The sequence below is a fragment of the Propithecus coquereli genome, unplaced genomic scaffold (assembly GCF_000956105.1).
Source record: "Propithecus coquereli isolate 6110/MARCELLA unplaced genomic scaffold, Pcoq_1.0 Scaffold57, whole genome shotgun sequence".
NCBI lineage: Eukaryota > Metazoa > Chordata > Mammalia > Primates > Indriidae > Propithecus > Propithecus coquereli.
In genome coordinates this window covers 1,223,244-1,244,139 of record NW_012151618.1, presented here as the reverse complement: position 1 = coordinate 1,244,139, position 20,896 = coordinate 1,223,244, and the positions used below count along the sequence as shown (strand labels likewise).

The window sequence follows — 20,896 nt, the reverse complement described above, 5'->3', positions numbered from 1 at the left end:
GAGTTTGAGGTTGCTGTGAGCTAGGCTGACACCATGGCACTCTAGCCCGGGCAACAGAGCAAGACTCTGTCTCAAAAAAATAAAAATAAAAAAAATAAGTTTGATTACTTAGAGGTAGTTACTAGGTAATATTTTAGTACATGCAAATGATATGAAGGTAATTAAGAATATATAAATACTAAGGAGGGCAAAGAAAAACAGGGATCAGAATGAAATGGTACTCATCAGAAAGATTTTCTGTGTAAGAGTGGGAAATTTTGAAGTAGTAAACAAAAATTTGTAGAAAACTTGTGGTTTTGAGGCCATTTTATCATTCTTATGTATCACTTACTAGTATTTGGTTTTTGCAGAACTTTGATCTATTTTCAAAAGCAAGTAAGATTCTCCCACTTTTGATTAAGAATAAGCAAATTAAGAATTTGCTATGTAATTCACCTTGTGACTATGAAGAAATCATATCTATGTTACTCATCATGTAAAGCAAAATTAATTGTGCCTGTTTTCTTCTCTCTTTGTGTCATCGAGAAGGTATTGGTTGTGTATTGCAAATGTTGTGGTTAGATACTATATCAACGCTATGATGATATAGCATGAATGTGATGAATAAGCATGGTTTTCTTACTAAATACATTTGATGATATGTATATTTACTTATTGTTACTTATGTGTGTGTTTAAAGAACAAAGATTACAAATGCCTCATGGAGAAACTGACCAATCTGGAAGGAATATACAACTCTGAGACTGAGAAACTACGAAGTGACTTAGAACGTCTTCAACTAAGTGAAGAAGAAGCTAAGATCGCCACTGGGCGGGTCCTTAGTCTGCAGGAAGAAATTGCTAAGCTCCGGAAAGACCTGGAACAGACTCAGTCAGAGAAAAAATGCATTGAGGAACGTGCAGATAGGTACAAACAGGAAACAGAAGAGGTAGGAACTATGTCCATATCCCCATCCTTACACAGAGGAAATATGCTGTCATCTTGACCTTGTCCATGTTCCTCAATGTTGGTTTTAATCGAAGGTATAATACAAGTTTCCATTGGTTTACTATTCATTATTACTGTTTCCCAAACATTTCTCCCACATGATCGATGAGTAGGCTTTAGGTCTTTTGGCAGAACCTTTGACTAACAGAGGCAAAGCAATATTTTAAGAAGAGAGTTAGCGGCCAAGTACCTACCGCATGTTCTTTTTTCAAAACATGTTGGTCTGGATGGAGTATAGATTCCCTTTTTTTCCAGTAGAGTTAATGTGATTAAGAAGCAAATCAAACAATGAACTATTAATACCTGATAGTAGCGATCCTTGTGGAAACCTGCATTAAGGTTATGTTAAGAAGTCCAAGCAGAAGAAATCCAAATGTCTGCATGATGATCATAGCTAAGAGCTGCTATGCTGGTAGAACCCACCATGATGCAAAAATTAAAAAAAATGCTTACAAATTGATCAGTGCTTCAATGCTACAAATTTGTATTAACTTATATCAAAACTTTATTAAGTACAGAAAACATTAATGTTCTCAAGTAGTAATGAGAGGTACTGTTAAAACATAAAAGTACCTCAACATTAGGTTTACTGGAAAAAAGTAATTGGTTTTCAGAAATTCCACTGGTATTGCCATCTTTAAATGAAAACAGAGTTGACTGTATCAGCTATAACTGCTGGCAAGCTTTTTTTGTACTGACTTCTGAATGTTAACAGCAGCATGTGCAGAGAGAACCTTAGTGAGAGCTTAGATGCAGTTCGGTTGGAATAGAGTAGCTAGTAAAATTGCAATCCCTCCACAGTATTCAGAGTCCCAACAAAATAATTCCTTCTATATCTCTGGTAGATCTGGACTCTGTATAGAAACCACCATGCCACTATGTAATGTTTTCCTTTTTAATGTGGTGTTGTTTTGACATGGCAAAATTGTTCTCTCTGAATTTCAATGTACATTCTAAGGGATATTCTTGAATTTTTAAGATCTCTTTTCTTCCTTTAAGTCTCCTGAGTCTATGGAAGCTTTCTAGATTCCTCTGAATGTGTAGAATATTTAAGCTTGGTGGAAAGAGTATTTTTTCCTCTTCAAAGCCAAGTTCTTGCCTTTTTAGTCTGATAGAATAGTATATAACAGATTCAGAGTGCTCCTTTCATTTTGTTTCATTGTCTTCTACTTTTCACAGGGAAAGCTATAGGCACTACCATTAATCCTTGTGAAGGAGTGTAGTGATAGGGAAGAAGGAAACTATTTTACTGTGACAGTAAACTATTTTACTGTGACTATTTTACTGTGACCATCTTCCATGGTCAAGAAGATGACATTCTCAGTCAGCCTGATCAAGGAGCCCAGAATTTACTAGAGCTACGGCTTTTAATCAGGACTGTGTATCAGAATCTGCTGGAGAGTTTTTTAAAAAGGGATCTGTCCAAGCTCTCAGAGTGTGGGCTAGGCATGTGTATTTTGAAAAAGCACCACAGGTGATTGATTGCACACCCTTGCCAAAGAGAAGCCTCTCTTCAGAGCCTACAGAGAACTCCAGCCTTTTTACTGGGAGTAGGTGTTAAGGCCCTGTCAGTACAGAGGGAAGAGACTGAACTATCAGAAGACATCCCTTCTGGACTGACTTCTGCCGTGGCACTCTGTTGTTATCTAACTTTCTTGGCCTCCCAGGATCCTTCAATCACAGAGCCCTCTTTCCCTGGCTCTGAACCCCTGACATGAGAGATTTGCCTGCCATCTTTCTCTTTATTATTAAAGCTCTCACTCTGAGAGTTCCTTGTACTTATGCTTAGAGAAAGGATTTCAGATTTCACTCGTTGCAAACACATATTTTATTCCAAAGATGAACTGAGTAAATTATGTACTTAGCAAAGTTACCTTTTGATTTTTGCTTCCTGTGAATCCTGATCCAGTCAGAAACTAGAAAGTTAAGGATCAGTGCTTTTTTAAAACTTGTGGTAAATACACATAACATAAAATTTACCACTTTCACTATTTTTAAGTGTACAGTTCTGTGACATTATATACACTGACATTGCTGTAAGATCAAAACTCTTAAAAGGAGATGAAAGGAAAACTGTTTTTTCAAGACTGACAGCAGAGAGTGTCAGGTCGTCAGTGAATTTCCCAAACTAAAACGCCCTCATGACCTTCTTAACTTCCTTAATCTCTCCACTTGAATGATGGGTACACATAAGCTTTGTGTTAAGGTGCTTAGATGAGAAGGTAATATCCTTGCTTCAAGAGTAAATGATGACTAGATTCCAGGAAATTGCTAAATGTTTAAGGTACAAAGTAAAACAATAGCACCACCATTCTTGTCCTCTAGGAAATTCTAGTCTATTCTGGAGAGAGAAAAGTAAATCTTTTCTAGGGGCTGTAAGAGGCATATATAGGGTCTTGCAGTAGCTCATAGATAAAAACATCTAATTGGAGGGAGTTTCCAGGAAGGCTTTCTGGAGTGGGTAATACTGGAGCCAAATTTGAAGGGTGACTAGACACAACTTGGCAAAGACATGAGCTAAGAAATGGTGGAAGCAAGAAGAAACTGCTGTGTGGTCTTTAGACTTAACAGTCAGGCTTCTTCTGTCCATTAGTGCCATCTCAGTTTATTGTTTCATTTTATAGCTGGTATCAAATCTGAAGGAAGAAAATATTTTGCTGAAACAGGAAAAAGAAGCCCTCAATCACCGTATTGTGGAACAGGCTAAGGAGATGACAGGTAAGGCTCACGCGAGCCCAAACCGCTATAGCAAGCCAACCTCTTAGCAAAGTTTTATAAGTTACAATGTTATTTTATGAGTTACAGCATTGCTTAGAGGTTAAATATTTTAAAAAGTTGAGGCTGTCCTCTGTAAATTTACAAAGTTTCAAGAGGCAAGAGTTCCAAATATTTTGGTTGAATTAGTTGGTGAACTTGTAAATCTGGTCTGTGTACAGCTATGGCCTCATGTTCAGTCAAATGTCATACGTAATTTTTTAAGAAATTAATTTGTTCTGCACGTATGGCTTATAGGATTTCTATTGATTGAATAAGAATTCTTGAGCTAATATGTATATATGTTCATATTGTTTTTACTTATTTATTTTTTTGCTAAACCCAACAGACGTTTACTCTTTTAAGATTCACCATTCTTTACCACCAATCTAAAAAAAACACTCTAAATTTTTTAACAGAGAACTAATTAGATGTGAACATTTATTCTACTTGCTGTTTGTGGAGTATATTAGAATGATTCTTTACAAAGAATCCATATATATATATATATATATATATATATATAAAAATGGGATGAAAAGATATAGATCTAAACTACAGTAATTCGTGGTAGAAATGAAAGAGAAGGGTTGGAATGAGGATATATGAAAATAATCAACAGAATGTTATCATTTTTATATGATATTCAGAAAAGATAAAAATATTCTAAAGTTTTAAGATGAAGTACCAAAACAATGATGGTGTATTATTAGTAATGAGGAAATTGAGAAAAAAAGTACCTGTTCATAAGACAAATTATTGAGATCAGTTGTTAGAGTGTTAAGTTTTGGATGTCAGTTAGGGCCTCACCATGGAGGTGTTCCAAAAGCAAATCCAGATTAAAGATTAGAGAGAAAATAAGAAATGAGCATGCAGGTACCCATTAAAACTGTGGTGATAAGAGAGCCCTCTGTGCTTTTCCCCATACTGCCCCTTCCCTCCTGGTTGAAGGAGATGATGTAACGGAAAGAAAACAAAACCTGGTTTAATGAACATACTAAGGGATAAGATGAAGAAAAAGAAGGCAGAAAAGAAAATTAAGAAAGGAAGTAGAAAACAGAGTCGCTGAAGACCTGGAAAGAAAGATTCTAGGATGCACAATGTGAAAAAAGGATCTAGAATGCTGAGAATCTTCTAGGAAAATACAAAATATCATTTGAAATTGAACTATATAAGAACAAAGAAATAACATGAATTTGCCTAGGGAAAATTTGTTGGTAGTCTTCTACCAAACTGGTGAGAATAAAAGGCAATTTGTAGAATGTTTCAGAGAGAAGAAATTCTTTCATTCATTCATTGACAAATTATGAAAGTCCTACTCTAGGGAAGCACTATGGTGGGCTCCAGGGAAGCAGTTCTGACAAGAGACTGGCAGCCCTTGCCTCGTGGCGCTGACAGAGAAAGGAATGGTGAAGAAACAGTGCAGGCAGAGTGGTTAAGATTTAGCCACAAAATACAAGGATAACATGGAGCAGAGTGGTAGGAAGCTTAATGTTATAAATGTGACTGGTTGGCTCATGGAGTTAAAACACATAGCCAAGATTTGAGGCTTTGTTTTTTTGCTTTATCTGCAGTCAGGGGCTAATCTCCAATCTTCAGACTGTGTCCTATCCAAATGCAAGCTATTGCAACTGAGAGGGCAGAGTGGGGTGTATGAGTAGAAAAGCTAGGGTTTCCCGAGCAGCACATAGGGAATGACCAAGAAGTACACAACTCAGGTGGCCAGGTCTGAGTATTTTATCTGGTTAGAAATGGGGCAGTAATAGGACAGCGAGGGAGTTCAAAGTACTAGAAAATTATCAGATAAAACCATGGGACTAAGATGAACTGACAGAGGCTCTGTAGAGTAGGACAGCCAGGTCCACTGAAAACTTGCCATTCCCTTGAAACATACCTCTGGCTTTTTGAGAGAGTACACTAATTTGAACAAAAGAATTTTATGAATAGCACTAGAATAAAAAACTGTATACTTTAATACTAGACAGTAACTAGGAAGTTTTTCAGGGATGTGCTATAACCAGTATAACTAGTGGGACTAAGGCTGTAGTACATGGAAGAACTCAGTAAATGACTTAATTTCCTTTTTGGGGCATATTTTTTCTTTCCCTACATTCACTAAGATACTCTTCATAGATCATAGTGGTGCTAAATTAAAATCCCCTGCAGAGAAACTAGAAGTTAGTGTACATGTTTAAGTTCTTGCACTCTGTGGAGCCATCTTTGGTATGCATATCCCTCTTCTTTCTTTCAGAAACTATGGAGAAGAAGTTAGTAGAAGAAACAAAACAACTGGAACTTGATCTTAATGATGAAAGGTTGAGATATCAGAACCTTCTGAATGAATTCAGTCGCCTAGAAGAACGATATGATGATCTCAAGGAAGAGATGACCCTGATGGTGGTGAGTCAGACACTTTTTTTCTTCCTGAGATGAGGTCTCACTCTGTGGCCCAGGCTGGTCTTGAACTCCTGGTCTAAGTAATCATCCCACCTTAGCCTCCTGAGTAGCTGGGACTACAGGTACACAATACCACACCCAGCTGCTTTTTACCTTAAATGAAAAACTTTAAAGATATACAAAAGTAGATAAAATAGTAGAATGAACTTCCATATCCTCCATGTACCCATCACCCAGTTCCAAAATGGTCAACACATCTCTACCTCCCATTCCACACCCCACCCTACCCATCCAATGGATTGGATTATTTTAAAGCAAATCCCAGAAATCATATAACGTTATTCACAAGTACTTCAGTAAAGTCAAACACTTTAAAGACTGGACTATAAGGTAGTATAATGTCAATACAGATGGACTTTGTTTTAGATATCAAATGGCTTAAGGTAAAATTTGCATATAAAGCAAATATTTATATAATCGAGTATTTCCTCCATTGGTTCTTATTATTATTTCAAAGATATATTCCTATAGAAAGAAAATTCAGACTCTATTTATAATAAATTATCTATTCCAAGGACTCTTCTGTATTTGTCATTGTACATTTTGTACTTGGAGTTTGCACACACTCCCTGTTCTGCTTATCCTGCTGTCAGGAAACAGAGAGTTCCCTAGCTCTCTTGTTCATTACAAGTATCAGCCTTAAAGGTAACCTAATGGTACAGATGGCCAGAACTGTTCTGAAATAATCTCTTATAAAAAGCAAGATAATTCGATTTCTGTGGGGTAGAGTATTTGCTTCAAATTTTGCTTCTATCTGGATCTACTGACAAAGTTCTTTAAAATGTGACACTTAAAAAGTCAAAATAAAAAGGATTACGTAACACAGAAGAAATGTTCCCATCATCTTTCAGATGAGAAAATCTTGTCTAAAAAAGGTTAAAAAGCTAACATAAATCTCATGGTGGAGTATTATTTCAAACCTCACTACTCTACCCTGATTTATACGTGATGACGAAGACAAATTAGAAGTTGGAGCAAGTCACTGTTATCCATATAATTGACAAATCTAAGGACCCTTGTCAAGCCTGTCTTCCTTGATTGCCATACTGCATTTGGCCCCATTGAAGCCTTTTCCCTTTCACATTCTGTGCTTCTTCACTTTCTCTAGCATCCTTTTCTTCTCCAACACTCATGTTCCTTGTGTTCCATTCTTCTGTATATTTTTATTCACTCTATTTACTAGATAACCATGCCAACATTTATAGTTAATCTGTGTTTCAGTTATGGTCAGAGGTAAGCTTTATATCCCACTGGATGTTTCTGAGGCCCCTCGTTAGTTGGGATGTTAAAAAGTGGAATTGGAAAAGAAATGATTCTGAGGTCAAATAAATGTGGTAATCAACCAGGTTAAACAGAAACAAACAGATTTTTCTTCTACAGAATTTATTTGATTCTTTAGTAGTATATGCCTTATGAATCTCAGAAAATAAAATGAGAGAAGCATGTGCCATGCTTCTCTGATCCCTCTCTGAGCATATTCCAGAGACATCTGTGAGGTTGTGGGTCTTTTTGGTCAACAAGGTAGTCATCTCCCTAGAAAAGGCCCTCTAGCGATGACCATCCTCCAGTTGCTCAATACGGCTCCTCCTTCCTGCTAAGCAAGTCTCTGCCTGCTCTCCTTCTGTTCACAGCAGTGCTCCAGGGGTAGTTTTAGCTGCTTGATTTCTTATTTTTCAGTCATTATTCCTGTCCATGGTATGCCTGTGACTCACTGTCATTCCTCTTGGGTGACAAAATGGTCCGAGGAAGGGAAAAGGAGAAAGCAGAAGAAGGGAGATCAGAACTTGTTTGCTTCCTGCTCAGCTCTGCACTAGGTCTCATTTCCTAGCTCTAGATACCTTCAAGATCATAGCCTTTGAAGAGAGTATTTGCCAAGAATGGAGCTCTCACTGCCGTAATCCAGAGCTAATGAAGCATTTTGTTGTAAATAGATTCCTCTGATGGACGGAGGAAACTTTAGGAAGGGGAATGGTAGACTACTTCAAGGGCTTTCCATAATCTATGTGATATATGGGCCAAAGAACACTAGTACGTTTATAGTGTCACTGATTACCAGGCTCTAGAGTGGTTGACCCTAGTACAAGAAGTGTTATATTAAATAGAATTTTTCTCCAAAAACGTTGAATTGTCCAGGGAATTTAGGGGCAGAAGCAATGAGGAAAACACTGATTCAAGGCTAAGGATTTTCAAGTCAACAATGAAAAGATAATGAGGCAAGGGAATCCAGGCTTGTGAAGTGTTTAAAGATAAACTAATTGTTTAAAGATAAATTAATTCCAGAGTTAGGAGGGAATCCAGCTTGTGAACAATGGGGTCATTAGTCTTGACAAAGAGAATAAACTAGGTTCTAGAAAAGAAGAAATTATGGGAGAAATGACAGATAAGGAGCAGAAGAGGAGTGAGATGCAGATCTCAAAGGAGAACATGACGGTGGAGTCAAGTGTATATTCTTGTAATTGAATAACATATGAACAGGGAAACAGAATCCTAAAAACTTGGAGAACTGAAAAATCACCAATGGGGAGGTTGTTGAGTTACTACAGGGCCCTAAGAGTCATAGAAGCCGCAGTTAACATTTATCAAATGCTTGTTACATGCTAGCCTAAACACTTCATTGCACATTCTTATTTAATCCTCACGTAAACTCTATGAAATAGAAATTATTGTTCCTTTCTTCCCAATAATGAAACCGAGGCCTGGAGAAGTTGGGTGAGGCAAGAGTAAGTGACAGAGCTGGGATCCCTACCTAATTCTCATTTGTTTCAGACCCAGAGCACTTAACCATTACCCTGTATCCAAAAGTCACCTTACAAAGCAAATAGCAACATTGCTTTTATTAATACCTTCAGGTGTTCATTGTTTAAAGATAGATATATGTGGGAAAATAGAGATCTCTCTCATTTTTAACATGCTTATTAAAAATCTTCATCCTGGTGTTTATCTTGACATATCTGTTTTCCTTAATGACATAACCACTTTATTAAATAACTGCCATCCCATACAACTGTGGGGGCTTGGCCTGGGAACTTTAGGAGTGCCTGTGTATATAAACAGTAACTCCAAGTGCCTTTGGCTTCGTGTGTGGTGATTCTCCACTTTAATGTACACCCCTGCTTCTGGATAGTTAGTTCCAGAAGTTCTGGTGTTCTTGGGTCTTCCTTCATGTTGGAGTACAGGTTGGCCTGGCCTGGGAGACTTTTAACTGCCCCTGGGTGAGTCTGCTTTTTATAAGCCTGGATGTTGGAAAGAAAGAGACAAAGAAGCCCTTTGTGGCTTCCAGCTCTTTTCCTGCAGCTGGTAGAAGGGGTAAAGAAAATTGGACAGATCAGAAAGATCTCAGAGGCCTTTCTGAAGCTCTCAGGATCTGTAACCCTGGGATATTCAGGTCACTGAAACTTTCCACCTCACCTGCTGAGAACATCCTAAGAGTGAGGGTCACAAACCCAACCTTTCTATTCCTTCTTCCTTCAAGTGACTTTCTAATACCTTCTCCTACAGAGGGAAATGGGTAGTAATTGCTTAACTTTTCTATTCCCCATAAGCTTTCTGAACACTAATTTCATAGGTATCATATGTCATTAAAGTGTCACCAGCCAGGCATAGTGGCGCACACCTGTAGTCACAGCTCCCAGGGAGGCTAAGGCAGGAGAATTGCTAGGAGTCCAGCCTGGGCAACATAGCAAGACCTCATCTCTACTTAAAAAAAAAAAAAAAATGCCACCTGGTCTGCCCGAATTAATAACCCAGGGATCGTCAGAAGATTCTTAGAGCAGCTTTCTTACCTCCCCTGTACTGCTTACTCTAGCTAACTTCATGTATAAAAGTGACAGAAATTATAGTTACCTCTGTGAACCCCCTCTGCCACCTTTTTTTTTTTAGCATTTATGCCCAATTATCATGTAGTAAAATGATTATGTATGTTATTAAATATATTTTATGAACTTCTTAGTAAATTTTATTTGATTGCAACGCTTGAGTCAGTGCTTGGATGCTGAGACATCAAACCTTTATCCAGTGTGACTGACCACTCAAAACTCTAAACACCTAAAGGGAACTCTGCCAATATTCAGGTGATTTTCATTTGGGTATTTGGTTTTGCAACTATTCTTGTCATGCCATGCTGGTGTACCTCTTTCTTTTTGAGGAGGTGACCCTTTTTAACGATTTGGTCAAACAATATGGAAAACATCATTTGGGCATCAGTACAGGAAGTCAGTGAATGGGGATAAGAACCAAGTCAAGGCAGATGCTGTCTTAACTATGCCTAGTTTGATTATGTTATGTTAATTATACCTGGGTTATTTGCCTTGCAGAATGTGCCTAAGCCTGGACACAAGAGAACTGACTCCACCCACAGCAGCAACGAGTCTGAATATACCTTCAGCTCTGAAATTGCAGAAACAGAAGACATTCCATTTAGGACAGAGGTACATTTTAGACATCTGTCACTAAAAGTAGGAGGTGACCGTGCTGTTGTTAGCAGGGAGCATTCCCACTGCAGAGCAGACTCCACTTGCCCATAAACATAGCATTTGTGTCAGTCGTTTATTCTTCATAAGCAATTTGTGGATACATACTTCTCTTATATACATATTTATGTGCACATAAGTGCTGTGTACATACATACTTATTACATATATTTTTGTCAATACACAATTTAAATTTTTATCTTTGATGGTGAGATTTTTCTTTTTTAATTCCCTCTGTAATACCTTAACATATTCTGTGTAAAGAAAATACAGCCTATCAGGAATTTATTTCAGACTGAGGTAAATTGTTTAAAAAATAAACCTTTTGTCCTTAAATATTATAAATGTCATTGTCCAAGACTTTAGCAAAACTCCTGCCTCTGTTTGATATTAGTTTTTTTTTTTTTTATTTCAGCATATTATGGGGGTACAGATGTTTAGGTTACATATGTTGCCCTTGCCCCCTCCCCCCAAGTCTGAGTTTCAAATATGTCCATCCTTCGGGTGGTGCGCATTGCACTCTTTGTGTATGCAGATACCCGTCCCCTCCTCTCACCTCCCCCTCCCCCTCCCCCCTGCCCAACATCCAATAGATGTTATTCTTATATGTGCATTTATGTGTTGATCGGTTAATACCAATTTGATGGTGAGTACATGTGGTGCTTGTCTTTCCATTCTTGGGATACCTCACTTAGTAGAATGCGTTCCAGCTCTATCCAGGAGTATACAAGAGGTGCTATATCACCATTGTTTCTTAAAGCTGAATAGTACTCCATGGTATACATATACCACATTTTATTAATCCACTCATGTATTGATGGACACTTGGGTTGTTTCCACATCTTTGCAATTGTGAATTGTGCTGCTGTAAACATTCGGATGCAGGTGTCTTTCTTATAGAGTATCATTTGGTCTTTTGGGTAGATGCCCAGTAATGGGATTGCTGGATCGAATGGTACTTCTACTTGTGATATTAGTTTTTACCAATGTAATTTTCTTCCACAAAAATACATGGAAAATAGTTCAGAAATCTGCCTTAATGTTTTGTGTTATGCGTTATGACATCAAAATGATGTATTACTGTAACTCCAAAAGTACAGTGATTATTCTCAACTAATCCTCAGATCTTCTTTTCAAATATGATATAGTTTCCATAATGGGTAATTCAGGCCCAACTGTTCTATTTTTATATCATATTCTTTGAAAATGGCCAAGTCAGAAATAGATTGCTTCTGGCAGAATAGCTGAAAAAAATTGAATGATTATTTCCTTTCTTGTCTTAGTTCTACTTAAGAATGAAGAGCTTCTGCCATCTCATTCTGTTAAGTTTGAAGAAAAATGTTATATAGTTGGACTATCATCTAGTTGGAATTATATATACAAGAAGGCTAATAAGTATTTGTTCAAATTCACAGCTTGTGTCAGAGCCAATATTCTAACCAAGGCTTGTCTCTTTGGAGTTCATGTTCTTAGGGACCATATTCTACTGACTTCCATCTAGGAATTCTACACTACAGTTTTCCAATCCCTTTTCTCTCTATAGCTAATATTAGGCTGAGGCCCATGGATATGATGGTATGGCCAGTATGTAGCAGGATAGAGGTTTTTCCAATTATCTATTGTTATACAATAAACTATCCCAAGTTTTAGTGGTTTTAAACAATGGCAATTTATTATTACTTATAATTCTGTGGGATTTGACTCGGTGGTTCTTCTGCCCCACATGGTGGTGGTCAGAGTGCCTCCTCAGCTGCATTCAGCCAGGTTGCTTGGCTCTCTTCCTTGGGCCTCTCCATGGAGCCTTTCTCTTCAGCAGCAGATTGGGTGGGTTCTAAGGGTATGAGAGTGAAAAATGGCAGGCCTCTTAGAGTTAGGCTCGAAACTGGCCCAGTTTCAATTCTGCCACAGTATGGTCAAAGCAAATCACAAGACCAGCCCAGATTCAAGGAGAGGAAAATAGACTCCATCTCTTGATGGGAGGAAGGACATGTGTATTGAGAGGAATTGTTGGTGGCCATCTTTGGAGAATACTACAAAGTTAGGCTTATGAAGATTTCAAAATTAAGACTTCTGAGCCTTTGGTGGATATGAAGGTTTTAGGATTGCATCCTGTTGATCGCAGTGGGAGTACTCATTCCTAGTAGTCTGAGGGAAGCCCGTTTACAAAGTGTCCACTTCATTGTAGTATCGTTTGAACAGCTCCTGCTCTATGAGAGGGGGAAGCCATGACAAAAAGGGTGTTTTGGCTGGAAATTATTCTGTATTAAATTCAGGACAAGGAGGGCTCACGCTGATAGTTTTGTTTGAGGACATCACATTTTTAAACTCAAAAACTCTTATATACAATACTTTACCTAATTTTTACTAGTAATCGTGTTTGTCAGGATCTCTGCTCTTTTCACTCTACTCTTTTAAAGTTTTCTCCAGATTCTTACAGATCTGGGGAGGTAAACTTTTTGTTTCTAATTCTCACCTGTTTTCTGCTGAAATTATCTCACATTAAGAGAGAGACTAGTGTGGGATTTAGTACAATTTTCACTTCTTTTCAAATAATGAAGTATCAATTGTGCTCTACAAATCACAGAAAGATCTTGGAGTATTGTATAATGTCCTTCATGTGTACTGAACCACCAGCAGTAGGTCACACACCAGAAGTCTTTTCTCAATAAAGGGGAAGGGATTTCACTGAGCAAGTCATGCTTGAGAACAGTCCCTTGTAAGTAAGGACATGCATCTGAAATGTGGCTGGCTTTTGCTAGGAGGGCTATTTTTACAATGGGACAAACTGCAGTAACTCTTCTCCTTGGGACTGAATCCATAACCTTAGCCTCATTCTCTCTTTGACTCTGTTTCCTCATTTGTGAAGTGGGGATGTTACTACTGTCTTACCTTTTAGCAATGTTTTAAGTATTAAATGAGTTCATTTGTATAAAACAATTAAACAGTGTCTGGTATATAATAAATAATAAATAAATGTTTTTGCTCTAATAAATAGGCTTTTAGTGATCACCCCACAATTCTGACTGTATGTGGCCAGGATCAGAAAGGTAGAGGTAGAAATCTATATAACTGGTAATAGAAAAAGATTTATTATCAGAAGAGAAGTTGGGCGGGAGAGAGATACCAGCCAAAGACTGTGACTGGCTGTGAATTTCTCCTTCTAATTACTTATGACTTCCAGGTTTGGATTTCTTTCTGAAGCTACCTCTGTAATGGCCAGGTTTACAAATAGCCTCCCTAAAGACATAAGGAAAACTTTCAGCTCTTATATGTACAAAGTAACTCTTTTAGAATCTGGTGCCAGGAAAATAATAGGCCCACTCTTGTTTAATATATATTTTTTTAATTAGAATAGGGTGGTGTCTGTCAGACTTTTGGGAATAGAATTCCAGTCTCATCATGTAATAACAGCAAATTTTATGTAACAAAGGAATTAAAACCTGTGATTTGTTGTTCATGAGTCATGATGGCTATTGCTATTTCTCTCTCCATTGCTGTTTCTCTCTGGAGAATTCGCCCGCCAGCTCTACTTGTTTTGCAGCCCTCCCACACTTCCAGAATCTTCATGGGCTGGTTTACATCGTTCTGGAGTCATTGCTCCTCCCTGCTTGGTCGTGCACCTCTTCTGGTAGCCATTGACTGATTGGCCCAGTTCTACTCTGCTCTCAAACATCCTCATACCTGCCAAACCCAAAGAAAAAATCATCATAACTTTGTCAGCTATTGTTAGGAATAATTCCAGAATGACTGCCAGGCCTGTAGTGGTAATTTTATGAATAAATTCTGTTATCTTCTTGATTTTTTTTCAGACAACAGATTGGTGTTATTTTTTAGGTCAGTTTCAAAGCTTCACTCTCTTAAAAAAGCCCCAGGTGACAAAGTCTTTACTAAGAAAGGAAAGCAAAACAAAACCCAGAAACTTCTCTGGGCCAGATGGGCCAATCTTCCTTCTTGCTCATGTGGTATGGCAAGGACAAATGGCATCTCTTTAATTAGATGTGTCATTAGGGATAAGAATGGGCACCATCCAGAGCACTCTTAAATAATTACCAATCTTTATGCCTCAAGTAACTTTGCATTTGTCAGATGTTATCTTTTGTGTTCTTCCGTCTTCTATTTTAATATTCTTATTCATAGAATTTTGCTCTTATCTAGCAATCAACTAATTCTTTATTAGTTTTAGCTGATATATAAGGAGTTACCCCATCCCATTTTAATAAGAGGATTCCTTTGAAACAAAAATGCCCATTGAAGGTTCAAAGGAATGATTTCCAAATGATGACATTTTAGGTACAATGGATGAAGTATTATATTCATTTGTAGAATTTCTAATATAGTGTAAAAAAAGATTAAATAATTAAAATATTCAGGGACATGTACATCATTAATAAATGAACAAACATTAAACATATAAAATAGAATGTTTAAATTATAAATAAGTTAAAATATAAGTATTTAGCTTATACTTAAATACATAGGACATATACAAAAGAATTTTTATATGAATGAAATTCTATAATAATGTTGAAACAAGATCATATACCTAAACTTTTACTGTTGAGTGTTACAAAGTGGACAGTAAGAAAGAGTCCAGGTATAATTAGCTGTGGGCGAATGACCTTAACTATCTATAAGTGCCTACTTCTTAGTTCAGTTGATTCTTCTTAGGTCATTTTGAGAAGTGGAATAGCACTGAACTCAGCACTGCTCAGAATTCATAAAAGGCTGGGCACAGTGGCTCACACCTATAATCCTAACACTTCGGGTGGCTAAGGTGGGAGGATCACTTGAGACCAGGAGTTCAAGACCAGCCTGAGCAACATAGTGAGACCCAGTCTCTACAAAAAATTTTTTCAAAACTAGATGGGCATGGTGGTGAGCACCTGTAGTCCCAGCTACTTTGGAGGCTGAGGCAGCAGGATCGCTTGAGCCTAGCAGTTTAAGATTGCAGTGAGATATGATGCCCTATCTCAAAAAAAAAAAAAAGAATTCATAAAAGACCAAAAGTAGCTAACGAATATAAAATTCCTGAAAATATAAAAATATTCAATCTTGGATTGGGCACAGTGGCTCACGCCTGTAATCCTAGCACTTTGGGAGGTCTAGGCGAGAGGATCACTTGAGGTCAGGAGTTCGACACCAGCCTGAGCAAGAGTGAAACTTCATCTCTACAAAAAACAGAAAAATTAGCCAGGTGTGGTGGCACATGCCTGTAGTCCCAGCTACTCAGGTGGCTGAGGCAGGAGGAGGGCTTGAGCCCAAGAGTTTGAGGTTGCAATGAGCTATGATAATGCCACTGCACTCTAGCCCAGGTGACAGAGAGAGACCCTGTCTCAAAAAAAAACTATTTAATCTCATCAAAAGTCAAAAAAATACAAATTAAAATAACAATGAAATGCCATTTTTGGGTCTATTAACTGAGATAAAATTTTTTTTTTTAATTATAACAGTTACTGCTGTTCTAGGCCAGATGGCAGTTGCTGATAGAAGTATAAATTGGCCCTTAACACATTAAAAACATTAATGTTCCAATAGCAAAAAATTAGAAACAACCTCAGTGCCCATTAATAAGGTAATAAGCTAAGCAAATGATGATACAACTTATCATACTGTAAATTTGGAAAACAATTGTAATACAGTACTACCTTTAAAAGACAATAAAAAATTATAATAAAAATATTATTCTAATTCTTTAAATCTATAAGTGTATAGCAAAAAGACTAGGCAAAAATAGTGGTTTTTCTCTGGATATGGGATTATGCCTGTTTTTCTTCTTTGTACTTTTCTTATTTCCTACATTTTCTACAAAATTTTGTTTTGCTTTCATATCAGAAAAGCAAAAATAAACATTCTTTTCATAAAATGGACAATTGAAAAGATAAAAGATTTGCTAATCTTTAAGAATTACACTTTCTGACCATTTTGTTAAATAAATCAGTTATTGTTACTGTTTTCCATCTCCTCACTACCTCCTCCCCAACAAAAAGAGACTCTTTATTCTCTACATTAAATCTAATGATCTGATTATTTATCTTATTTTATTAAAAGTTAAAACCCAAAGTTAACAAGATAAAACACTCTCAGAACTTCCATGATGATGGCTAGTTCTTTCCATTTTTTAAGCTTTAATTAGCATATCTTTATTTATCTTATAAGTTCTCACTGTGATTCTGTTTTGGAACCAGTTGACACACTTTAAAATGCTACTAGGTTATCCTTCAGTTTGTTAAGGGATATACAGTCATACCTTGGTATTTGTGGGGCATTGGTTTCAGGACTCCCTCAGATACCAAAACCCAAGGATACTCAAATCCCTTTATTTTTTTTTCTTCAAGTATTTGAATACCTATCAAGTCCCTTATATAAAATGGCTTAGTATTTGCATATAGCCTATGTACATCCTCCCATGTACTTTAAGTCATCTCTAGATTACTTATAATACCTAATACAATGTAAATACTATGTAAATAGTCGTTATACTATATTGTTTTTTTATTTGTATTATTTTTTATTGTTGTACTGTTATTTTTTATTGTTTGGGGCTTTTTCAAAACCCCAAACATTTTCCATCCGGTTGGTTGAAAATGAGCATGTGGAACCCGCAGATACAGAACCCACAGATACAGAGGGCTGATTGTATATGTTTTGGTTTTTAGTTGTTTTCTCTATCTGATCTCAATATATTTATGCTGGCACTTCACCTTTTCAAAAATCATTTTTTCTGACTGCAAATGTGCATGCTTATTGTAAACTATTCAAATACAGAAATGTGCAAAGTTGAAAATGAAGCTTTTCCACAGTACCTCCTATCCTCCAAGATAACCACTATGGCCTTCAAGATTTTTGTATGCACGTGCTAAGTGTACATTTAAAAGTCACATATATTTGTGTTTTATTAACAAAAATGAGATCATAGTATATATTTTCTCCTACAGTTTGTGTGTTCCCTTAATACTTTATCTAGGGCATATTTATCTGCTTACATAGCTCTACTTTGTTCTTTTTAACAGCTAAAAAATATTTCATAGTTTGGCTATGCCATAATTTATTTAAGCAACTGGCCTATTGACTGACATTCAAGTTCTTGCCAGTTTTTACAAAAAACTGCTGCAATGAATATCTTTTTCCATTTATTTTTGTATACTTGTGTAATTACTTCTGTAGGACTAATTCAAAACATGGATTTGATAGATTAAAGGGTATACACATTTAAATTTTAATACATACAGCTCAATTGCCCTTTTAATAGGCCTACTTATACTTCTACCAGTATCATATGAGACACCCAGGGCATTATTAATCTTTTCAGGCTTTGCCAATCTGATAGGGGAGAAGTAGTACCTCACTGTTTAATTTGCATTTCTCTAATTGTTAGCTAGTTTGAGCATTTTTTTGTATGTTCTTTGGATGTTTATATTTCTTTTTCTGCAAGTTTGCCTATTTTTCTATTCAGCTATTCATCATTTTCTCATTGGCCTGTATGTCTTCTGGCTTGTCCTGACCATCTTGGGATTTTTTGGGGTTTAGGAGCCAAGCGAGAAGAAGGTGCCCCTGGACATGTCATTGTTCCTCAAGCTCCAGAAGCGGGTCACAGAGCTTGAGCAGGAGAAGCAGGTGATGCAGGATGAGCTGGACCGCAAGGAAGAGCAGGTGCTCCGCAGCAAGGCAAAGGTGCGCAGTGCTGGCCCGCCCAAGGAGCTGAGGCTGGGGCTTTATGTCATTTCTACAGCCTCTTCTTTAATGGGAGCTGAGCCCAACCTAACGAAGCAGCATTTGGTTAAAGTCTGAGGGCTAAACTCTTCACTGTTTTCTGTAGAACAAGTGAAAATGTGACAATTAAAATATAAAGGTTTTACTTTATATTTTCCCTAGGAAGAAGAAAGACCACAAATTAGAGGTGCAGAACTGGAATATGAGTCACTCAAGGTAATGGGAAGTTTCTGCCCAAGACTCTGAATATTTTATTTTGGCAAGGGACCCTCTCAGAGCCTCTCTTTCTCAGAGAACATCCTTAAGGGTTGGAGGGTGCACCAGAGGTCCTAGCTTAAGCCTTATTCAGGCATTACTTCTAGCTTTGTGTTGTTTCCTTTTGTAAATTCTATTTCATATATGCTAGACTTTAGTTTAAACAGGAATAGGAGAAGAAGCTGCCATTGGAGATTCTGGTAGTAAAGGACATGGACTGTAGCATCAGGCTGCCTGCATCCAAATGCTGCATCTGCCACTATCCGATTGGGTGTGATGGGGCAGACCAAAGATGGGGGCAGGAATCTGCTCTCCAGATCTTTTGCCTCACACAAAAATGGACAAATAAAAACATTCCCTTTAGTGTGAATGAAGCCCAGAGTCACAAAGTATCAGATTAGTGGTTCTCAAAATATGGTCCCTGAACCAGCAGGATCAATGTCGCCTGGTAACTTGTTCAAAAATGCAGATTTATGGGCTCCCCACCACTAGACCAATTGAATCAGAATCTCTGAGGGTGGGGCCCAGCAATCTGTGTTTTAACAAGACCTCCAGGTGATTCTGATGTACATGAAAGTTTAGGAAACACTGTATCAGCATTTACACATCAAGGTAAAGACGTGTTTTTTGTTACAGAAACAAGCAGTACAAATCTGATTAGCAGTTGGTGGGAGACTGAGGAAGGCAAGGAACATTCATTTTCACAAAGGATAGGTTAATTCATGAAGGAAGGGTTACATATTAAACTAGAAAAAATACGGACTTTAAATAGTTTTAATGTAATACATTGACAGGACTGATATGATGCTATAAACCAAGATTGCTTCTCTGGGAATAAACAATAAAATATCATTCTTTATAGACAAATGTCTCACTTCCACTATCATCAGGCCTTGTGTCCTGTGCAAAATAAGGCACCATGGTGTTTTTAAATGCCCGTCTACTTCAGTGTTTCCCAACTGGTATCTGGTGACCCTCGTGTTTTAGTGTCAGCGCCTCTCTATTCTGGGTTCCCATTGCCATTGTTTGAATAGAATATGGAGAGGGCGGTGCTAACTGCTGGCCCAAGGGTAGCTAGTAGTATGTGAAAGTATGGCGGTGGCCAGGGACGTGTATGTCTGTACGGATGGTTGAAGGAAGAGGCCTTCAGCCTCTCCTCCCATCCCCCAAGGCTCTGCTTGCAACTTCACAACCATGTCACACAGGAAAGAAGTTTGAAAAATACATTATTTGTTGTCATTGAAACACTAAAGGAATTTTATCAGTTTAAATGATGTGGTAAATTTTTTCAAAATTAGCAGTTAAAGGCCTAAAATTCCAGTGGTCTTTCCATTCTACTTTACAAAGGAAATAAGAGGACACTACTCAAGATTTCAGGGATCCACCCATCTGAATCACTCATTGGAAATACCCTGACCAGCTGGATCCTCAAATTTGCCCTTATATTTTCCTGCAAACAAACCTGGGTTCCTTAGGACTGGCTAAACTCACCCCTTGGGACTCAGCTATCTCTCCAGGCCTGTGAACACACCCTGGGCAGGCCAGAATACATTCAAGTCTGGAATTTGTGTTGATGAAGCAAACTATCATTGACCTTGCCCAATTCCACTTGATGTAAGACTTCCTTAATTAGCAGAGTAGAGCTTTCAATAGAACATAGGAAGACATTCACTGGGGTAGCTCTGACAAACTTCTCCGGCAGAATTCTTCTACTAGCTTGAGGGAAGTTGAGCATTTCAATGTAAAGTTGGGGATAATGACAACTTTCTTTTCTTTGTCTCTTCATACAGCGTCAAGAACTAGAATCAGAAAACAAAAAACTGAAAAATGAGCTAAATGAGTTACGCAAGGCCCTTAGCGAGAAAAGTGCCCCAGAGGTGACTGCTCCAGGTGCCCCTGCCTACCGTGTCCTCATGGAGCAGCTGACCTCCGTGAGTGAGGAACTCGATGTCCGCAAGGAGGAAGTCCTCATCTTGAGGTCTCAGCTGGTGAGCCAGAAAGAGGCCATCCAACCCAAGGTAAGCACGAGCACATGGCTAAAGTAGGTGTTTGGGGACTGGCCTTCATTTCTTCTTATCCTTTCCTTCCCTTTAACTAATAATGAAGCAAAACACTTAAGAGAATTTTTAGTCTAATTGGGGATTCATCATTTAAAAAAAAAAATCCCAGTGCTGTTTCAAAACTGTTGCAAATGCCAATTGGAGTGAGCAAAAAGTGAGTGAAATCCAAAAGATCATCAACGTTTCATGTCTTACTTATGAGTT

General features: G+C 37.6%; 1 protein-coding gene across 1 annotated transcript in view; it reads left to right on the top strand.

Annotated features, from left to right (window-relative positions):
- The window catches only part of MYO5A (myosin VA (heavy chain 12, myoxin)), a 192,480-nt gene that overhangs the window by 138,013 nt on the left and 33,571 nt on the right, over positions 1–20,896 (top strand). Inside the window, exons 22-28 of the mRNA XM_012658084.1 lie at positions 680–928; positions 3,612–3,705; positions 5,993–6,141; positions 10,512–10,625; positions 18,195–18,338; positions 18,540–18,593; positions 20,423–20,650. Of these exons, the coding sequence (XP_012513538.1) occupies positions 680–928; positions 3,612–3,705; positions 5,993–6,141; positions 10,512–10,625; positions 18,195–18,338; positions 18,540–18,593; positions 20,423–20,650 (1,032 nt within the window). The remainder of the gene's footprint in view (positions 1–679; positions 929–3,611; positions 3,706–5,992; positions 6,142–10,511; positions 10,626–18,194; positions 18,339–18,539; positions 18,594–20,422; positions 20,651–20,896) is intronic.